This window comes from Numida meleagris, chromosome 6 (genome assembly GCF_002078875.1).
Source record: "Numida meleagris isolate 19003 breed g44 Domestic line chromosome 6, NumMel1.0, whole genome shotgun sequence".
Taxonomy (NCBI): Eukaryota; Metazoa; Chordata; class Aves; order Galliformes; family Numididae; genus Numida; species Numida meleagris.
The window spans coordinates 12846753-12868944 of NC_034414.1; the positions used below are offsets into that span (position 1 = coordinate 12846753).

Here is a 22192-nt window from a genome sequence, read left to right on the forward strand (position 1 = left end):
TATACTTCTGGTCTAAGGTGGAATACAAAGTCATCAGAAGGGTAGTGTACATAGAATCATGGGCTGCAGTTGTAAATCCAGGTTAAAAAAAATGAAAAAAAAAACAAAAGCAAAACTAAAACAAAAGCAACAACCCACCACCAATTTTTTCTGGAACTATTTCCAATACAGATTCACTGACTAAAACAATGTGTATATATACATTTTTTTTTTTAAACTTCTCTGAGCTTTGCTAATGTGACACTAAATAATTTGGTCTTTGCAAATATAGGTAACTGTGGCTAATGGTGGCATTTTCCAACAGTGGCTTACAACAAAAATGAAGCACAACATCTAATTGTGTCTTCAGCTAATGTACCAGGGAAAAATTATGATTCTTAAAAAAATTTGTACCAAAGTGATTCTTAAAACTCCTACTCTTGACTACAAATAAAAATAATGTAAGACAAAATAAAAAAGATTTTGATTTTCTTTAATATCTTAATGCCATCAGATCAGCTGCTGATACTCTCACCTGGCATTTGAGGTATGAGTCTGAGAAAAACTTTGCTCAAGAAAATAATGTTGGTAGAATATAGTCCTACTATAGTGGTTTCTTTGATAAACTCCTAAGTAGCATCTGAATAAACATGCTAATTTCATGGATGGAGATTGTAAACAGCAATAAATGATGTAACCCTAATAACTTAAAAACTTAAGTGCTAATGATATTCTGTCAATCTGCGGTTGTTCATGCTCTGTATGTCTTTTGAAACTTGATTTACACTTAGAAGCCATGTTGCTGCTTCATCAACATGGCCTTTGGACAACACAGCACACTTGATGTATCCCGGAAAGGAGAGTGCAAAACCTTTCAGCACATGGAATAGACCAACATGTTTTAGTGTCTTAAAAAGCAGGAAACTTACTTGGAAGAATTGTTTTGTAGCGATTCTTCCGCACCAGGCCTGGAATATCATATTCCTTTGGATCAACAAAGTTCATTGGAATTTCCTGTGCAAAAACAAACAAACAAAAACAACCCACAGAGTAGGTTGTTATTAGATTCACAAGAGGCATTAAAAAAAACAACTCTAAACCCGTTACATCCTGCCTGTTAGGGAGGCAAAGTGATGAAGTCAACTGGGACATATGGTACAGTACTTCTTCTAGCAACTTACCACTGAAGTATGATTGATGTTTCCTTTTATTGTCACTCGTTTTCTTTTCTGAAATCCTTAATACGAAAATGCTCATAGTGACTAATTCATTGAGTAATATGCGAGACAGCATTATGTTAGCTCTTAATATTATTAGAGCTGAATTGCAAGTGTAGGCACAGAACTAAGCTAAAGGTGGTACGTAAGATACTCTATTCCAAAAGTGATGGTCCTCAGACACCATCCTTTCTGACTCATACTCCTTCCTCTCTGAGGGTGGAAGGAAGCAATCTGTTAGTGACATTCACGAGCAACAAAAGATGACACACACTATGACAGGTAGGTGTACTGACCTGACACTATGGAGCTAGGCAGGGGTGTGTAATCATCTTTTGCTCACCACATTTTACAGCTCCATGGGCAAGGACAGGTGTTAAGGGAGTACCTGCTCTCTACACTACCATTCTAAAGGAAACATTAAAATAGAGGGGTTTGTTATTCTCCAGTGCTCGTCTCCTGCACTTAAGTGGCCACACACAGCCAGGGACAAACAAGACTTTCCATCAACTGGTGACAGTAGGCATGTGATGAGATGGGCTGCAGAAGTCAGTCCCAACAGAAAAGTAGATCAGAGAGCTTGGAAGCAGAGCTGCACAGTACACTTGCAGCACAAGACTTGAGAGGCCAGTAGCACTGAATATACTGGTAGTGAAGTCTAGGAATTCATATAAGCACAGATGTTGAATTCTGAAACTTTAGAAGACTATCTGTATTCCATCTCTTAGATAGTAATGAGCATACTTGTTGGCCTTAACGAGAAACAATTACTGATAAAACATCTGATGGAAGTAGTTTCCTCTCAATTAGAGGAGCTGCATGGGAATGAGGTCTTCATGTTTTCCTTCTTTGTTACTTAGCCACCGAAAAATCTACTTGAGACAAACTCTATGTCTCTTTTTGGAACTCATTCATTTACCACTCAAAAGAATTCTTGTTAAAATCAAAGGAACTTCGCCTAAGTAAGAACTCTAAAGCTTTTAAGAATTTCAGGACTTAGCTGTGCAAACGACAAATTTGACTTTTCTTCCAAAGTAAAACACAGCTACTTGCTTTCTTATGGATTTACACTTTGAAAGCCAAGCAGGTTAGACGCAGATTGAAAACATACACTGCAGATCTGGTGATAACTGTTTCATATAAACTAGATTTTTATTTTTATTTATAGAAATGAAATTTTGATTAAAAGGCATTTTTATCTACACTTTTTCATTTTTCTTTGAAGTATGAAAATGGTTTGGGATGGTTTGGCTGTTGAATGGTTTTCTGAACACAAGGAAAACTCATTCAAAAGCTTTCAAAGAAGGGAAACATTTCTCTTACTTCTAACATTATTTTCTTTGCTTGAAATCCATAGTGAGCTTCAGAGGCTGATCAAACTGCACATGGATTTCTTCAGCAGTCAACTCATACACTCACTAAGTGAATATTTCCTCCCTTGAACAAATAAAACATACTTCACTTTAAAAGAATCAGAAATTGCCTACCCAAAACCTGCTTTTCTTCATCTTGCATAACACACTAAGCAAGTTAAGCACCACAAATATGTCAGCCCGCTTTAAAGCAGCAGTCCAATCTATCTCATCTCAGAGTCTCCCCCAAGAGCAAGTGACATTTGAAGAGTCATACAGGGGGCAGGCTGAAAGGGGTGCTACACTGCAAAACATTATCTTCCTCCCACTCTGCTGAGATTCTGTGCTTAAGAGAATATTTGAGTGGGCAGCATTAACTGCATCAGCTCTTGATCACATGCTCTGAAATACCCCAGCTTGCAAAGGCTGTGTCCTGGTTACCTCCCATCTTGTGCAATCCTGCCTAGTAGGCATAATAATCCCAGGCTCTGCAGCATTTTTATTTTATTTTATATTTTTTATTTTTATAGTAGTTACATGTGATGGAGACTCAAGCAGTTAGGGAAGAGATGCAGATGGAATGCAAAGATCTAAAAAGCCAGTGTGCTCACTACATTGAAATATATCGGGTCTTTATCCCAATCTAATTACTTGTAGAAATCAAATTTTCACCTCCTTGCTTTGTCTCTGTAGATATATTTTTTTGCCCTCAAATAAGGCTAAGAGTTTTTTCTCTCAAGTAACAGTGGATACAGTGAATCAAGGAAACATACTTCAGAATCCTAGAAGCAACCAACAGAGCAATTTACAGCTAGTAAATGGTTGTTTTTCTTCTACACAAAAATTAAGACATACTTTTTAAGGCTCCAGCTGAGTGACCCAGCCATTCTGTGCTTCAGTCATCAGGAGAACATTCAGGCAACTTCGAATAAAGCTTCATGCCAAACATTCAACAGCAAAGAGCATGCACTTGGACTTATTTAATGCCTAAGGAACTCAGGATTTCAGGAAGTAATGCCTATAGTGAAACTAGGCTTTTCTTCTATAGTGAAAAAGTTCGACTTTGATTTTTCATTAAAAAGTAACAGACTAAGAGGAAAAAAAAGTCTGGTGCAAATAAGACTTTGCTGTTGTTTCCAGAATCAGTTCTGCAGTTTTTAAGTGACAAGACCACTAAAGGCTCTCAAGCATTGCCATTTTGATGGGCAATGAATTTCAGGTTTTCATTTATTGCTTCACTGATGGGAGGGGAATTTGTATGATTTATATAATTTTAGTCCTACAGAAAATAATTGCAAGGCTCACAGAGAAGAAGTGTCATTCCATTTTTGGATGCTCCTAGAAGAGTCAGATACTCACAAAGAATTCTGCCTGGAGTATGAATGGATCCAGGGCTTTCTTGTGCAGTTCCTCTTCAGTAAGAATGTTTGATGCTGTCTGGAGATATTCTTGTGCTGACTGTTCCCGTGGTGACATGATATAGCCAAAACCTTGTTCAGAACAGCCTGGGGTACACATATCCAGTGTGAGTGAGACATTGGAACCCCTCCTGCAAAACACGGCAATCAGTTTGCTTACTACAGAATAGACTGACCTATCACTGCCAGTATACATCAGCAATGGATACAGTTCTGATAAAAGTAACTTTGAAAAACTGGTGCTGCTCCTTGTGTAGATAAGAATAGAAGATCATTTTGTACACTGGCATGTGAAGGTCAATACTGTCAAAAGCCAACACTGTCAAAGCATTGTCTGTAATAAGGTAACTATATTTTGTTGCCCAAACAGAAGCAACTTGTTTGTCAAAGTCATTGAGAAGACAACTGCAGAAAGTTTTCATACTTGTGTAAATCACACAATATTTTTGAAATACTAAAGGCAGGCTGACATTTTAGATATCACAGATGAAAATCTTGGTTCTAGTTTTCTTTAGGCCAGATCCTACTGAATAACCATCTCTTAGTATCTCAGACAATACCAGTGAGGTAAGATCTTGGAATAAACATTACAGTTCAACATGAATAAATACCTAAGATGCTAAACCTAACAATGAATAATTATCTAAAAAATTTTCTTTCCATAACAGTATCTCATAAGAAGGGTAAAAAGAAGTTCCCAGTATTTCAACAATTAAGAGCATCTCTGTTTATAATAAGCAGAATTTTTAGTGGCATTTATACAAGTTAGCCACACAACAAAATGAAAAGATCAAAATGCCAGCATTGTTCATTGTGAATTCGTAAAGCATTTCTGAGTTTCTGTCATTCTCATATCATAGACAAAGAAAGAGGGAAGTGCCATCAGTGAATCTATATTCAGACACCTTTAACATAATAACAACATCACACAATACGATGATACTGGGTTTAATGTTCTATACATCCACTCAGTAGACCTATTTTTGACAACTCACTCACCTGGCAAAATCTACTTGGGAGATGTTTGCAGGAGCTGCTCAAAAAACATGTACACACACAAGGATGACCAGCTCACAGAGAAATGGGTAGAAGTTGTTACTTGGATCACAGCCCTTTTCTAGATTCAGGAGTTTTTCCAAAAGAATGTGCAGCCAGCCTCCTGCTAAGATTCACAGTTATGGGTAAATGATTATGGATGAAACATGACCACTAGTGGTAAACACTGAACTTTTAGTGGCCCTTTTCAAAATATTTTGACCTATCCTCCCCTGTGCTGTTAAACAACTAACTACATCCCTCCCCAGAAATAACTGCATTTGAAAACAAATGCTTTCAGTTCTTTTAATGTAGCAGAGGCTACACACAAAGATAACAATACTATTTCAGCATGAGGAAATGAGATTGTCTCTTCTCAAGAATAACATTCAGTGCTGTTTGAATTTAGCTAGTAACTAATTGCCTTTTTAATGGTGTAGGTGGTTATGAATGAGATGGAAGAAAGATGAAGAAGCAGGATGGATTAACAAAAAAAAAAAAAAAAGAGGGGTAGGTAGATAATTTAACACAGCACTACCACAAGGGAAGAGTGACCAATGCTTGATGTAAATGAAATCTGTCTGAGCACAGCCCAAACCTGAAATGATGTCTGGTTTCACAAGCACCTGTGTATGTTGAAAAGAGAAGTTTATTTTACATCGTAGTGTATACATTCTACCTATTGAGAGAGCTTCAAGAAACTGCATCCCTCTTCACATCTCTCCTTCCTTGATTTTTAATTGTAATTACTACTTCAACTAATTAATATTCACTACTTTTCTTGAAACAGTGAGCATCGTTCTTGAAGAATAGCTGTCATGCAAAAAGGAATATAAGAATTTTTAAAAAGAGAGGGATGGAATGAGATTAGGGATGCTTCAAAGCACAAATGACTGATACATTTCAATCTTGCCCAAAATGAAAAAAAACAGCAAAACTGGAATATCACGTTTAAACCAGAAGAATACAAAAAGTAAGAAATTTTAGGACAAATGATGTAAACAAGAATAAAGAGTAAGAAAAACATTCTAAGCTTACACTACAATTAAAAGCCTTCACTAAAACATGTTCTTAATGTGTCATGTGGAGCTTTGGAAACTCATCATATGTTTTTAAATCATTTAAGTTCTGTCTTTTAACTTTTAGATATAAGAATTATGGTTAGCACTCCAATTAAGATGGAAGAACTGGAAATAAAGAAAGGTGATGCTTTTCTACTTTGGGCCCTGCAGTAAACTCATTCATAACATCATCATCGTTGATGAATTTTTATATGAGATTTCTATCCCAAATATCTTCATTCTTTGTGAAGAAGACAACTGAAAGAGCACAACACAGAAACAAAATACAGGCTGCCAACAACGTGAACTCAGTTCTCCTGTGGTCCCCAGAATAAGAAAGGGCAGGTACTTTAAGTCAGCTTTAGCTTGAGAGTTGAGGATGTTAAATCTAGTGTACTTCCCTTTCACTCATATGCACATTCTCTTATACTGGTAAAGTGCGATAAAATCATCTCGTAGATGAAAGTTCAGTCCAACACAACACTCAGCAATTCTGCTGAGCCTTACCTGTCCCCACATGCACATCCTAGAATTTACGTATGTCTGGGCCTTTCAAATTTTGCCCAGCACAAGTGACCTGCCTGGGAAACGTATGAGCGAAGATGGAGAAATGCAACACAAAACAATACTGCATCACTCCTGTCTTCCTCTTGTCCGAAAACTGCTCTTTCCCAGTCGTGAATCTCTCTGAGAAACTCTGTTGCCTTCTGGTTTAAGAAGTGAACACCAGCTCACCCTAAAATTCCATGACTGGGTTAAGTTCAAAGGAATTCATTCACTTTTCGAATAACCTAATTTATACGAGAATTATGGCAGATAATTTGTACTATGATTTGCTTTTGGAGTAAAGACCAATCCTTCAGTACATGTGGCAGAAAAAAAAAAGAATTAACAAGATCCATCTTTCAGTGGTAAAAGCTTTCACTGCTCTGTAGTAGATTTCATGCTATGCAGTTGCCATCTCAGGAAATGGCAAGAGACAGATCAAACAAATGGATCTTTCCAAGGAAACAAGCGACACTTCTGCATAGCACTCAACAAGTCTCATCTGGAAACTGCATGATTTTTGATTAATATGTTATACATTCAGGAATGGACTGAAAACAGGCAGGAAACAAAGCAGCGGCTAGGCTTGGCTTCAAAACTACATTTGAAAATGACATTCATGAAGTTAATAAAGCTTCCTACTAGGCACAGAACTAAGCCCAGAAAATCTGGGACCAAGCTTTCCCCTATTCATTACATCTACCCTACCTTTCTTGCAAGCCAACGGATTTAACCGTTAGAGTAGCTGGATCTGTCTCCACTTTAATGTCCATTACGCAGTCAAAGACTGGGGTCTCCGGTACGGGATCCAGATCTAGGAAGTCATCCTCATTTTTATCTTCTGTCCACTCTGAGTACGTGAATGAAGGCTGCCGGCTCACAGATTGGCGTCTGTCCTCCTGTAGCTGAAAGGGGGGGTCTGGACGTGCTCTGAGCAGATGCCAAAACTGGAGGAAACAAACATTAAAAAAAAAAACAACAACAAACCTTTCTGGTTGTCGTCAGTCCTTCTACACAGGTTAGAGGATGGGTCATAAAGACAGCATCCCAATTCACTATAGGGTATCAGAACTGGATAGTATCAAAGAGGACCGGAATGTTCTATGCAGGAATAGCTCTGTGGTGCATTACAAGGATTCACATCCTCCCATTCAAATGTGCTTTCAGGCACAGAGGTTTCCACAGAGCTGGTCAGGCTCAGGAATACAGCAGAAGCAGAATGTGCTTGTGATCATCACATGCAAGCCAACGTGACACCACTGCCCTTTTGTTCACTTGCCTACCTTTCCCAGACTTGTTTACAAGATCAGCATGCACTATACTATTCCACAAATGATACCTCTCCTGACTTAATGTTGTTTCCCACCTAAAACATAGATACACTTGAGTTAAGCAAAGTAAATACAATTCTCCTGAGCTGCACATCTTTGATAATCTGGCATTGTAGTCTAAATTCTTGTATAAGCCACTCATTTTTTGGAGGTCTTAAGTTTGATGCAGCTTGTTGCGAGGCTCAGGCTTGTTTTGGCCATTGGTGAAGCATGTTTTGCAATGTAATTGTCAGATTTAAACATAATGTAGTCATATAATAATAAAAATAATAAATCCTGTGAAATTCTAGGACATGAATGCAATATTAAAATTTTGTATTATACATCAATTAAGAGTTTGAAATAGCATATATCTAAAAAATATATCCTACCATATTTTTTTGCATGGGTGTGTGGTAGATGAAATGATTTTGAGATATTATCAGAGGAGTGTTTAATCCTATGCACAGACCTCAGATAAAAATGCCAAGTCCACTTCTGAATTCCAAAACATAAAATCTTAGGCCAATTTAATCCCTCCAGCACTGAAGCAGGAGCAGTATAATTCAGGCTAAGTGTCATGCAAAGTGTCTTGCACAGACATGTAGCCTTTTGAGACTAAGAAGAATGGGTCACATTTTCTGAAGTAAATTCTCTTCTGTACTTTTCTTAAATTGCTTTTGAGTGGGCAGTTTAATCTAGAGAATATGGCAATAAAAAAGGTCAAATTTGTTTTGTTAGCTTGTACAAGGTTTTCAACATTTTTTTTTCCATGTGTCTTCAGGTATTCTTATTTCTCTTAGTCTAGAGAATGAAAAGTGAAGCAAGTTTTAATTTCGGTCTACAGTGAGTTTTAGAGAATGTTAGACACTCACAAAGAAGCAGTATTCAGTCAACACTGCAATCAAAATACTTTTGTTTCAGTTGATCAGAACATGCAGCAGTTACAAAAGCAAACAGAAACGTGATAGCAAGGCTTATGCAAATTCGAGGCCTAGTCTGAAAGAAGTCCGCCCTTCACACTTGGCCTGTTGGATGACCAGCAGGAAGCTTGAATATCTGCTTCCATTTTTGTTCCCCAAGATGCCTTCTGGAGTTCGGCAGTCCCATGGTACTAGCCATGACTCTTACACGTATCACAAGACTAATATCCAAGCAATTCACAGTGCAAAGTGTTTATCTGCTCAGTAACTTGGTACTGCTGTATAACACTGTTACTCTGAAAAGCTGTTCATGAAGACTACAGCTCTGTGTTAGTGCTCCACAACTGCTGGACCTTAACACACCATTACGTAACGTAGAAAACAGACACCATCGCCAACGCAAACCTCAAGCATGCTACCCAGCCTGTTATTTTCACTGTGACCCATCAACTTCCAGTACATTTTGGTGTCTAGATATTCTTGGAAAAGCATGTCAAACTTTAGCTGAGAACTATTCTCTTGAAAAATTGTATCATAGCCACAGATTGCCTGATGCAAAAAAGAGCGAAATTTTATCACGTGCACAGACAAGACAGGGCTCCAGTTCTTTTCATATTTCTTCTGAAAATCCTTTTCTCTGCATTGTTAGGTGGCCCAATAGTTATTGCTCTAAGATTAAGGCAACAAAGTAGCTCTATAAACAGGCATTTCTCTTCCCTTTCCCAGGTAACTATGGCATTGGTATAAGTAATCACAGTTGCTAAATAAAAAAATATGTAAGGTGTGTTAACTGATATGCCATCTAGCATGCACATTAGTGAGGGACTAACTCGTCAGGTCCATCTATAAGGAAAGAAGAGTACATTTGGGAAAGAAACATTTAATTATAATGGCACTCGTCAATGTAAAACACCTCTTCAATGACCCTTTTAGGCAGCACATCACTTAAAAACCATGGGAAAAGCAAAAACAACAAGCAAAACGAAGCAAAGAAAATCTTTGGTCGAGACAGAGAAGTAATCCATCTTCATGCAACTGTCTGTTGTCCACCAGGCTAGTATTTCAGAAATCCTGCTTAGGTACATCACTACATCATTTCCAGTGCTCTGCTAATGACTATTTTACACCTATTCCTTAACCACTGTTATAAAGAGATGTTTTCAAATTGCTAATCAGCATGACCTGTGAAAAGAAGGAGACCTAGGAAGCAAGCAGGAAAGGACCAGGTTCATATGCTCTCTAAACAGTTCCTCCTAATGTCACTGTCAGAGAGAAGATACTGGAAAAAGATGGACCATTGCTCTGGCTGCGCAGGACACGTATTGTGTTCTGATGTTCTGTGATTGTAATTTTAAGAGCAGCCACGGAGATGATGTAGCCAGATCCTTCATTCAGCTGATACCACAAGGTACAACGGCCACAAGCTGCAGCATGGGAAATTAAGATCAGACATTAAAATAAACTTCTTCCCCAAGTGTGCCATACTGTTAAGGTATAGATATCTAGAGAGGTGATTAGCAGATTCAACAGATTCAAAATCTGTGTAAAAAATGTTTGGCTACCTTATTAAGTGCTGGCAACAGCCCTGCCTCAAATCAGATGTTGGATTAGCAAACTCAACTCCAGACGTCCTCTCCTACTAACCTGTGATTCTAAGATATACTTAATTACGTTGCATATCACTCAAACCACATGCACATTGCATAGCTTCAGCTTCCTGAGCATCCTGAAAATATACTGCTATAAGGACAGGAGGTGATTATTTTCTACCTGCATTCCCACTCCAACAGAACAATACAGAAGAGTAAGAAGTGTCATATTCAATTATAGCTCTCTAAAATGAAAGAGTTTTCCCTAGCTTTTCCATCTAATGCACACCTTTGTGACATTTACACAGTGGAAAAAAGAGGTACAATCCTCCTGCTCCCCAGTGGTTGTCAGTTAACGAGGTTAATGGCAGTCATGCCACTAATCTTGTTCTGCAGCTGGGGCCTTGGCTAATATCTACGAGAGCATTACACCAGCAAGTACACTGGTGCTCTGCAACAGCTCTTTCTACCACTTCAGTCAACAGATGCTCTGCATAAGGTGGCAATTTTAGATGGTTCCTTTACTGGATCACATCCTTTCTATTCTAAGTGAAAACACAGCATGTCTGTAGATGGAGAAAATGGAGAAAATAAAAACAACCATTGCAATCCACAATTCATCAAGAAATTGAATAAGGATAAATGCAGTCATGATTCCTCTATGTAAAGCATTATATGGAAATAGTCCTGAAGGTGTTGCTTTAAAATCATCCTGAGCATAACATCAATAACTTCAGGTAAATCAGACACCTTACAAAAATTCTCTGGAAAAAGGGCATGAAACAGCTTGCACAGTATTGTACTTACCAGAGATCCTACAAGTAGAAGTCCGAGAGAAGCTAAGGACAGCAGGATATATGATACCACAACGTTCCCAATTCTTGTCAGATCCTGCAAAACAACAGAATGGATATCATGAAGTGCTTCAAGACACCGCATACGTGTTCTCGATGACTATCCGTTCATGGATGCTCCATGTAGACTAATCATACCTGTGAAAGCCACCACCACCACTACGAGAAAAACGCCAACCTTTCAAGAAGATTAAAATTGAAACCACATCTTAAGGTGGTTTCCACTGTGAAAGCTGTTGCTGAAAAATGAATGTGTCCTCACCTTACATATTTCCAAAACTGATATTTGGAATCGCTACTGAATTTTACAGCCTAGATCTATGTTTCATTGCCACAGTCAGTTTAATATTATCCCCTGGCAGAATGCTTTGAACTATGTTTAGTACTGTTCCTGTGTTTATAGGTCCTTACATAAAACCCAGCCACAAAGGACTTTGTCATCAGGTTCATTCACAGCACTCCACTCGCAGTGAAATTCACTGTCACAGTTCCAAGCACATCAGAGTTCATCTTTATTCTCAGTACCATGCGCAAAATACGATTTTAACAGACTTCAGTGGGCAAGGAAATTTACTCCTTCAGATCCACTAGAAATGCTAGAGAAAATTCAGTTAAGAGCTTTCGTTTATTTAAATGTCAAATCTATTTGCCTTTACTATTTTCAAGTCTAAATTTATATAGTAAATTGTGCTACACTACATAATTTTTAAAGATATACATGAACATCTGCATAGAGGCGCACCTTGGGGTTTTCCATGGTGCTTTCTACAAATCACTTTCCTCCATGCTGAACTCACAGATCATTCATTTTAAGTCACAGTTCTATTCATTGGTGATTTTACGTAAGAAAAAACTTGTTAATGAATGACTGATAGAAAATATGATATAAGCAATGCTCTGTAAAGAACACTGGTTGGTGCATCATATGCATTATTATGATGCATCATAATAAATGCAACCATGAAAGGACAAAGTGCTTCTTTCAAATAAAGAAAAGAGCAAGTGACATGCAACTCCAACGCTGTTAAGGGAATACAGAAAACAGTCTCCACTGTACTTCAGCAACAAGAGGTACTGAGTCAGATTCCCTGTTTGTACTGCATTGCTTCCTTTACAAAGATTATGCACAATGAATCTAAACATTCCAATGGCAATTATATTTCATATGATTTTTGAAAGTAGCTGCTCACCACTTAATGCTCTGTCCACAATAGCAAAATCTGCACTGGGTATAATTAGCCCAGTAATTAATCAAATGAATCACACTGGTATCTGTGTCATTATGTCACGGTGAGAAGCAAGGCAGTTTTACTGAAGTAGCTTTGTAGATGTAATTGTACGAGTACACCTAGTATACCTGAAATACTTTTACGTGTACAGATATGCCTTAAACCAAACAAAAACAGAATTTTGTGACTGAGTATTTCACACTTTGCACCCTTTATGTCCATTCTTCCAAGAATTTAGGCTTCTATCTTTCCTAATCAAAGAAGTTCCAAGCTCTCTCCTTATGCAAATGAAGCATTATAAGGCTGATCTCTCACTGGTTTGTTTCATTTGCAATAATTTGCACATTATGAAAAATTTTCTATGCTGATCTAACATCATAGCCAAAAATCTGGCCCTGTTTTTTGAGGATAAAACATGAATCTGTTTTCAGAAAACTATTTTCACTGTTTCAGAATGCACACGCACAGACACACAATGCAGCAGTCACTACATTATTCAGAATACATATGTATTATACGCTTAGTCCAAAGACACATTGGAAGCATCAAAGGCTATTGACATCAACCATACAAACAGAGAGATGAGCAAAGACACTTACCACTCCTCGATCTGATAAAAATTCTTCAAATGGGACAAGCAAGTAAGACAGCATGTCAAAGGCATTCTGAGCTGCTGAGATGGTCCCATAAGTGCTGTACCACAGCATCATGCAGAGAAGCTGTGCAATCAATCAGAAAAAAACATAATGAGTATTCCTCATTATACACTGATTTTCATTTCAAGATCGCATAATTAACTAATTTACTTGTCATCGTTTTTATGTTGATCATCATTGTTACTTTAAGAATTCAGGTATTTTCCTGACTGTAACTTCACAAGAATAGAAAGATTGAATGATAAATGCTCAGCGAGCATGAACTAGATGCTTATCAATGAGATCACAAAGTTTACTCTGATGTACACTAGTAAAATGACTGCCCATGGTAGTTTGAATCTCAAAAGAGCAGAGAACTGTCTGACTTCAGAATTTTCAGGATTATTACTTTTAAATCAAAACCGGAATTCAGTGAACTTTTTATGTTATTAAAATGTCTATCTCACACTATGCAAAGCTCTCACAAATAGCCAAGTCCAAATACTTATCCCTATAAACACATAAACACACATACTGAAGCATGTTTTTTCAACCACTTAAGGTTGCTGCACACTTAGCTTATAAGAAGCTTATAAAAAGTGTCCCAGCATTTCAAAGTGATGATGCGCTTCCTTACCAGTATCTGAGAGAGGACAAACAGATACATGCTGTCTCCAGTCATTAATCCATTCCACCAGGCAGCCCAAGCAAGCAGCGCTGTTTTCTGGGAGGTTTTCAGGGATTGCTCCTTCCTGTTCAGCTGTTCTTGTCGCCCTTCAGCTTCATCCATTGACTCCATCGCAGCTGAATTGGAAAGACCTTCACGTGAAAACAACATGTGCAGGGAATGAATGGTACATAACCCTGCAGCCACTGCAGAGGCTGCAAGAGCTATTGTTTTCCTAAAGACGATGGTTACCTCTCAGTTCTGCATCAGTAAGTGCAGCTCAGGGTTGCAAGCGTCACAGTCTATTAGTGCAGCTGTATTCACCTGCCTTCGTCAGAAAAAAGTGAGTGTGGGTGGATAAATTATTTTCTCTTTCCTTCCGGAGGTGCAAATCCTAGGCTTTGTTGTTAATACATTCTCATTTACATCACTGTACCTTTTTTTTTTTTCCTACTCTTAAAATAACCATCTGTGCTACTTCCTAGTTCCAGCCACATGATGGCATTTTGTCCCACCCTGCCTCAGTTTCTTCCTTTCCCGCTATTTGTCTAATGAGATTATACATTTTTGAGATAGAGACTATCTCACACTGTGTGTCTACGTAGCACTGGATTTTGGCTAGGTGTCCTATGGCACTAATACAACGGACAAACTCTAATAACCTACTTTTTGGATGGATTTGTACTTAGGAGCTATTTAATAACATTGTAATGCTATTTCATTCAATGGAAATACACACTGGTGTGGTGAACCCCTCAGCAGCAGTTTTTTTTAATCATAATAAACATATTTTAACCATAATACATGTAGACAATAATTAAGATAACAATGAAATGAAAGATCAGAACCATGTGAAGTAACTACTAGTGATCTACATCCTTCCACATGAGCAAAACCCCAAGGTTGCCCTACCCACAACATTATCCTTAAGCCAAAGCCATCCATGAGTGCTCCAGGTAATGGCAACATTGTTGGCCCTCCTGTGGTTTGTGGAGGTGAGGTTTCTACAGAATGCTCTCTTCAGGTACTTCTCTAAGTGTCTCAGAATAGTTATTACATCAGAAAAAGCATCTATTAATGAGGCACAGCTCTAATTAGGCAAATGAAGCATTCACGGCATCAGTGGAGAGTCTGGCCATCAGTATGACAAAGTTTCAGGGAAATACACTGTTTAATCTCTAAAAGGCTAAATCATGACAGCAGACAGGAACATGAGCTGTTAATTTCCAAGAGCTTCTTATTCCCTCCCTATGGTTGTTTTCTCTCCCCTCACTGAAACAGACCTTATGACATCCCTGCATAAGAGAACAAGGCACTTGGGAAAACATTAATAGCTTCTTACAATGCTCTCCATTCCCATAGCTGCCCAAAACCAAAAAGGTCATCAGTGTGTACTATCCAGTACTTATGCAAGACATCGGGTTACTTGTTTCTTATATTCAAACTATCTCTGCTCAGTTTGTGATGGAGAATAGCCTCAGAAGGGTATGATGGGTGTAAGTGGTTCTGGGTAGCTATTTTCATCATCTTTTTGCAGGTATTTCTCAGCAAGCATGAAAATGCACATCTAGGTAGACATACACTCTGCTACGTAAGCTGTACACCATAGGTATACACTGGAATTAACTGAGAGACTATTAGCCAGGGAAGACTCAGCACAGTAATCTGCACCAATACCATCATTTTCGTATTAAACATAAGCCAATAAAACATAGAAATATATGAAACTAAAAAGGTAGAAACAGAAGTGTCAAGAATTCCAGCCTGTATTTCTCACAGTGGTAAATTTCTCCTCACTTTCATCTGTACATTTTTAACGCTGGAGGACCTCAGCTTTAAAATGGCACTTGTTAATAAAAAGCAGGCAGTTTGTGGAGTACAGCTGAAGAGGTCATGGGAACTCTTTGTGTCTGCCCTTCAGGGTCCAGCCAGTAAGGTACAGTCCCTGACAATGCCCTTCCAAGAAACACACAGAGCCCAGGCACAGTCCTTCCTGTCCACAGACATTGACCGCCCATTTAACGTTCCTGATACCATGATACATAGAGCTAGACTCAAAGATTGCCAAGACGATATAGCAGCCACGTCTCTAGTAAAGGCTGCCTAAACACTTTCAATGTTGACCTTGGTTTTCATGCTCCATAACATGTTCAAGTTGGAAATTTCCAAGCTTGCAAACCACTTAATGTCTTACTGGATTTTGACAAGAACGAAGGGGAAACCCCTTGTTACTATTTGTCAATTTTTTCCTGTTTTTATTTGTTTATGGAAAGTTCATGTTCTGTTTTGCAGCTGGAAGTTGAAATTTAGTGGGGACTGAATATTGATGTTAGAAATTATTTTTGCCATCCATGTAAGAAGACATTTACATGTGGCTGAGATAAACCTACAAAAACATCTATTTAAATAGTTTACTGTGACTTCAAGTCTCTAACCTTCTGTTTTTACCAAGCATGTTTCAAGTCCTACTTTTCTTCCATCAGCATCAAATAATGTACCTCAGTCCCTGAGAAAGGCTGATAAACCTATTAACTTATTGTTTTTCTAAACCTTAGCGATGGCTTTTGCTGGACGCACCTTCCAAAAGCTTCACTAAAATATGTGCAAAGCAGAAATAAAATATCTTTGGGAAGACAAGAAGAGAATACAGATTCCAAGCTCAGCTTTCAACAAGTTCTTATAATCTCATAATATTTCAAAGACTTTTTTTTTTTTTAAACAGACTAAAAGCTCATTCACCTTCTTATGCAGCAGATAAATAGAATTTCTTCATTTCCTATCTGTTAGAGCCTGAGATATCACAAGGCCACTTCTGCCTAAGCTGTAAACAGATCCCTGACTCTAAATGACGACATTAAGGCCACTTGACCATGCGCCTTTTGGAACAAAGACGTCAAAGTTAGGGGAGCGCTGGATCTGTAACCATGGGGATCTGTGCCTCTCCAGAGCCAAGAAGCCCAATTCCCAGAATTCCAGTGTTGTCTAGCAACAGATGTACAATTGTAGGAGTCATGTTTTTCTTCTTATGACTGCCCTATATGAAGGACAATGGACTACTTCTATTATTTCTACTGTGTGAGGTAGAGATCTGCTCCATGGACCAAAGAGCCAAGGACTCCTGCTCTGCTGAGATGTTATTGTTTATCTACTACCAACAGTTTCCTTTCACTAATACGGTAAAAATCAACGTGGACACCAAGTCAAGAACACAAATAATGGACAAATGTCAGAATCCATATGCATAAATGTACATATTAAGATTGTCTTGAGTAAACAAAGAATTAAAGCTGGATTAATTCAAGTTCACTAAAAAACATTACTATTCCAAATCACATCTCTTTACAAACACGATGCCCGCCTAAGATTTTGTAGTGATTTAATTATGTCAGCTTTAAATAATATTTCAATTATCAAACTTCATATTACAATCCTCTATTGCTGTATTATTTTCCCTAGCGGGCTCTAGTTTCCTTCACTAGGTAACATGAGTGAGACATCAGTAAAGTTTTCTTGAGTCAAGGTCAATGTGAAGGTCAGACAGCTGATAAGAGTGACTCCCCATCCAGAAGAAGCCAATTAAGCCTTACCTTGATAGTGGTTTGATTGACAGTGAAATGCAACATCCACATGATAGCCTCCTGAATTTCTACATCATGGAAATATGGATTCAAGTTCCACCAATACTTCTCCTTTCAGAATGCACTACGTTTGCTAGAAAAATCAACTGGAAGAACTAAAATGTCTCAGACATCTATATCAGGCATATGGCTTATTAAAGCAACTTAAAATTTCAAACCAGCACTATAAACTTAAGTATTAGCCTTGATCTTTCAGTCAAACTTGTGATACATCCATCTTGCATTCTTTTCCTGAACACAGTCACCAGTACAAGTTGCCAAAAATAAATCCCAAGACCAAGTATCTAGGCTGTAATTCATAATGACTAGGAAACACAGGGCAGACGCCACCAAGAAAAATAGGGAAGACCATCCACTCCACTCGCTTCTTAGTGTGGTTGCTGTCCCACACTAAGGGGAGGTATCTTTGGGGAGGATAGGAATAGACAGGGTATCTATGAACTGTTGAGTCACGTCCTAGATGCACAAACTCAAAGACAGAAATGGCCTCACCTACACTGCCAGCTCTATAGCTCTAGCAGTCAACAGGCTGTAAGCAGCTCAACCGCACTGTGTTATGCGTCCATATTCCTCTGAACCTGTCTGCATCTTCATGATGGCTGTGTTTGGCAAGAATTTACATTGAACAGTGGAACTGGAGTCAGGAAGCACTGAAAATCATGAATGTGCCAGCTATGCTTCACAGTCAGCAAAATTACCAGCATTTTATACCACGGTCCTAAATCTACATATAGCCTCTCCATCTTTAAGTATCCAAACGCAATAATCTATTGAAATTATTGTCTCAGATTTCCATCGAACTGCTAGGGAGACCTGCCATCAATTAGAGAACAGTAAATGAATGTGTACTACTGACATGAGTCTGCAAAGCTCATTTTCACAAGCACTGAAACTGCATATGCAGGACATAATTCTGGCTATATACTTCATATATCTTGTTAAATCTGAAAGTCAAGAGACACTGATTGCAGGGAAATCCAGATACAGTCAAGACACATCTAAGATGAATGAGCTGCTTCAGAATGTACATGAACATGATGTAGTTTGTGCTGGAGCATAATAGGACAGCTCATCCACTCAGGAAACAGAGCTCTAGGAGAAAGATATCAGTTAAGAGGGCATTCTCTGTTTTGCTTGCAACAGAATGAAGCATAAGAAAGATGAAAACAGAATAAGAACCTTCTGGACCAAGAGACAGTCATTTCTTTTGCACTGCAGTGGTTGGGAAGGAAGCAGATATGAGGAAGGAGAACTGTTGTACTTAACATCGCAAAAAACTTGTGTATTTACATTCCTCTCTTCATGGGAAATCAGCTGTGAGGTCACTAAACTACAACTCAAACTTTTACTAAGCTTCTTTACAACCAGCTATTCTCACGTATTAAGGAGAAAAACATAATGGCAGATGTCATAACTCTTTGTAGATGGATGCAATTCATCATATGCAGGAAAGGCAATTTTCCTTCATGTTCTCTGCATTCCTAACTCATCTGACAAATTACATGAAAAATTACACTCAAGATCCAATAAGCTGTGTTGAAAGCAGTGGGAATGCTATTTCACACTCTTGTAGTTATATTAAGATTGCATTTCTGTCTCCTCCATTAATTTACTTTGTACCTTCTTCACTATGATACAATACTGACGACTACTACTCTATTTGATCACTGATCTGCTGTGTTTCCAAGTGCCTCACACTCTTACCTTTCCCAAATGTCTGAATAAAAAATTCACTGAAAGAAGAGCATGTAGTTCCTAGAAGTAGCCCACTTAAGATCTGCAGAGAAAGACAACCCCTAGACCACCTTACAATTACCTACTACTGCTTTCCTGGCACTAGAATGGATTTACAACAATGTAACTCAACTAAATACTTCTAATTCTACCTTGGAAAAAAATCCAATTTCTAGCTGCCATGAAACTCTGGTTGCTAGATCTTACATTTGTAATGCAAAACCACACAGAGAACTACTTTGGAAAACACCAGGCAGCTTAACTCAAACACTAACCTTAACAGATTCATGTATCTGACTAAACTCTGCAAGGCACCAAAGCAGTTCTAAAAACCCTTTTGTATCTAACTGGGAGCCAGTTAGATTTATCTAACACCTCAAGGAGTGCAAACTGCAATCTCCTCATATTTCATTCTCTGTGACAGACCTATAGAAGAAGTAAGTCTGACAAATCCAAATAAGAGGCCCAAACAACTGTGGCTACCACCTCTGACAGAGTACAGAGGAATGGAAAATCCTCCAGGACTCAATCTCTTACGTAGCCACAGGAATTCAGCTTTTGATTTCCAGCGCTTTTTGTTTGCATTAAGTGTATCTAACTCTGTACCATTAAAATTATATGGGCCATGCTTTAGGCATTCACAGATTTGTGGGGAACAACTGAAAATGTATAACATTAAGGGATTCTACATGGGAGAGGTGCATGCTTTCGCTAGAATGATCGCACTGGAAGTTACCAAGAGCATTAATATTTAATTTGGTGTCTTAGGTTCCTAGGTTGATATGCCCATCAAGAGGAATGAAGCTGCTCTGGACTCTTAATGTCACTGTTTCAGGTTCTCTGAAGATTCAAAAAAAAAATACCACCCCATGAAGCTGGGCTGATTTTGTGCGTGTGTACGCACACGTTATCTGCATCAGCTGAAAATGAAGGAGTTCATCTGTTCTTGGAAGATCAAACACTGGAACAGAAGTTTGTGGAAAATGCTGCGACAACAACACAAACCACAGATCTAAAACCAAGCTTGTAGTGAGTATGTTCACAGATACAAAGTGCCTATCTCCTATTGCTTAGTCTGTGAAGAACTGTGCTTCAGTTCTTCCTTCCGAATGAAAAACACAGAAATTGATGATACAGAAAACTGGGATATTTTATTATTTCCAAGAAACCCCAAACCTTATTAACCTTATACGCTGCAATGCCCTCTCTAACGTTGAGAAAAAAATGTTTATTTACCCTTACGTAATAGCGGATAATCCATAAAGAACATCATTTTTCCTTTGTGCTTGATTGCCTGTGAGTAGTAGTTGGTGCATTTAAAAGCCAGCAGCCTTCATTCTGAGAAAGGCAAATGTTCTCTGATGTTCTTGAAGCAGAAGTGCAGAAAGGGAAATGGGTATTTTCTACTACTCAGGTAAAACACAAGAGATTTGCACACTTCAAAGCCAGTTGGTAGAATCCAGATGCTGCTTAAAGCAAAATGATTACCAAAATGGAAAGATACATCAAAAGAAAACAAAACAAGGAGAAAAGTCAAGCATAAAAGCAATCAAATCAGGCAGCAAACTGAGTTCTAGATATTTCTAGTCCACTACCTCTCCCCTTTCACTGGTAAGGTTTTTTTAATTGACTTTCAGAGGAAATTCTTCTCTACTTAAGTTCTGCTAAAAAGAATATGCAGCCTTTTCCCTGCTAGTGAGCTGCAAAGCTCCATCCATAAATGGCCTATTCTCATCTCTGAAAGAACAGGAACCCGATACCAGAGTGTGCAAGGAGAATAGTTGCCTTTCCACTCAGCAGCTCCCTGCTGAACTGTTGAGTCACACAGTTTCTCTGCATTCATTTTCACACTGCTCCCACTCAGTCCACCTGCCACTTCATCTGGGATGGGTGGGAGGAGAGAAAAAGAGGTTAAGTAAGAAAAAAATGTTCATGTTCACCCAGGACCATTATTACGATACTGCAGGGTCATGTATAAGAGCAAGCCTGCAAGCTGCTAGAGAGGGATGGAGAAGAGAAACATCCGACTGCAAGATGAACCGCCTCCCTCTCTTCTTCTTCTACAAGAGATTGGCCAGTGAACAAATGGCAGACCTCATCTGATTCCCAGTCACTCACTGATTAAATGCTCTTGCTGACCTGTTAATCTGGGGCTTCATATCCAGGCTTTCCTCCTTTTCTCTAATTTAAAAGAGTTTTCAAGATGGCTGAGTTTTTTTTTCCTCAACGGTTCCTCAGACACTGCGTAGCAATTGCCTGGCTGTCACAGTGAACTGCCACAATGACAAGTGCCAATACCTTCTGGATAGATCTCAGCTCCAAAGGTTATCTTTAGCTGAGTTGCTGCAGTGGAAATGTCAATCAGTCCCAATTCTTTCTTTAAACTGAATAATATGCAGAGAAAATTCTTAGCCACTTTCTTATGATTGATTCCTATGAAAGCTACAAAAGGAGACAACACCACTTGCTATCTGATAAATTCTAGTGTAAAAAAGGACTCTTATCAGTGGCAAGACATCTGTTTATCATTGCTATAGTGGGTATGGATGTCTATTATGTTAGGTAGCACAGCTGAATAGAAACATATAAAGAAAAATTACTTCCTTAATTTATTTAGATTTTTAGACACTTCAATATTTTATGTCACATGCACAAAAAAGATTCCTAGTTTAAGAAGTTGTTCCAAAAAGCACCTCTGAAACTGACTTACAGACTAAACCATGATAACAGTGTAGCACCATCTGGAGGACTGCACCCAGGCCTGGGGACCTCAACTCAGGAAAGATGTCAAGCTTTTGGAGAGGATTCAGAGGAAGCTCCCAGGGATCATCAGAGGGCTGGAACACCGCTCCTACGAAGAAGGACTGAGGGAGCTTGGTTTATTCTGTCTGGAGAAGAGAAGGTCTCAAAGAGACCTAATTGTGGCCTTTCAATATTTAAAGGGAGGTAATAAACAGGAAGGAAATCAACTTTCTACAAGGATAGAATGTGATAGGACAAGGAAA

General features: G+C 38.5%; 1 protein-coding gene across 16 annotated transcripts in view; it reads right to left on the minus strand.

The window, feature by feature from the left end:
• The window catches only part of PTPN5 (protein tyrosine phosphatase, non-receptor type 5), a 92221-nt gene that overhangs the window by 26791 nt on the left and 43238 nt on the right, over positions 1-22192 (minus strand). For 12 of the 16 annotated variants that reach the window (XR_002440192.1, XR_002440193.1, XR_002440194.1 and 9 more), the window contains 6 exons: positions 13786-13967; positions 13113-13232; positions 11238-11321; positions 7317-7555; positions 3908-4097; positions 909-993 (listed from right to left, as the gene is read on the minus strand). Coding sequence is in view for 10 of the 16 variants with exons in the window: in XM_021401460.1 (XP_021257135.1) it covers positions 909-993; positions 3908-4097; positions 7317-7555; positions 11238-11321; positions 13113-13232; positions 13786-13947 (880 nt within the window). In the remaining 6 variants the exon portion in view is untranslated. Of the gene's footprint in view, positions 1-908; positions 994-3907; positions 4098-7316; positions 7556-11237; positions 11322-13112; positions 13233-13785; positions 13968-14067; positions 14144-16554; positions 16778-22192 lie in introns of those variants that run through there. The other 4 variants (XM_021401458.1, XM_021401456.1, XM_021401459.1 and 1 more) reach the window with 4 other exon arrangements.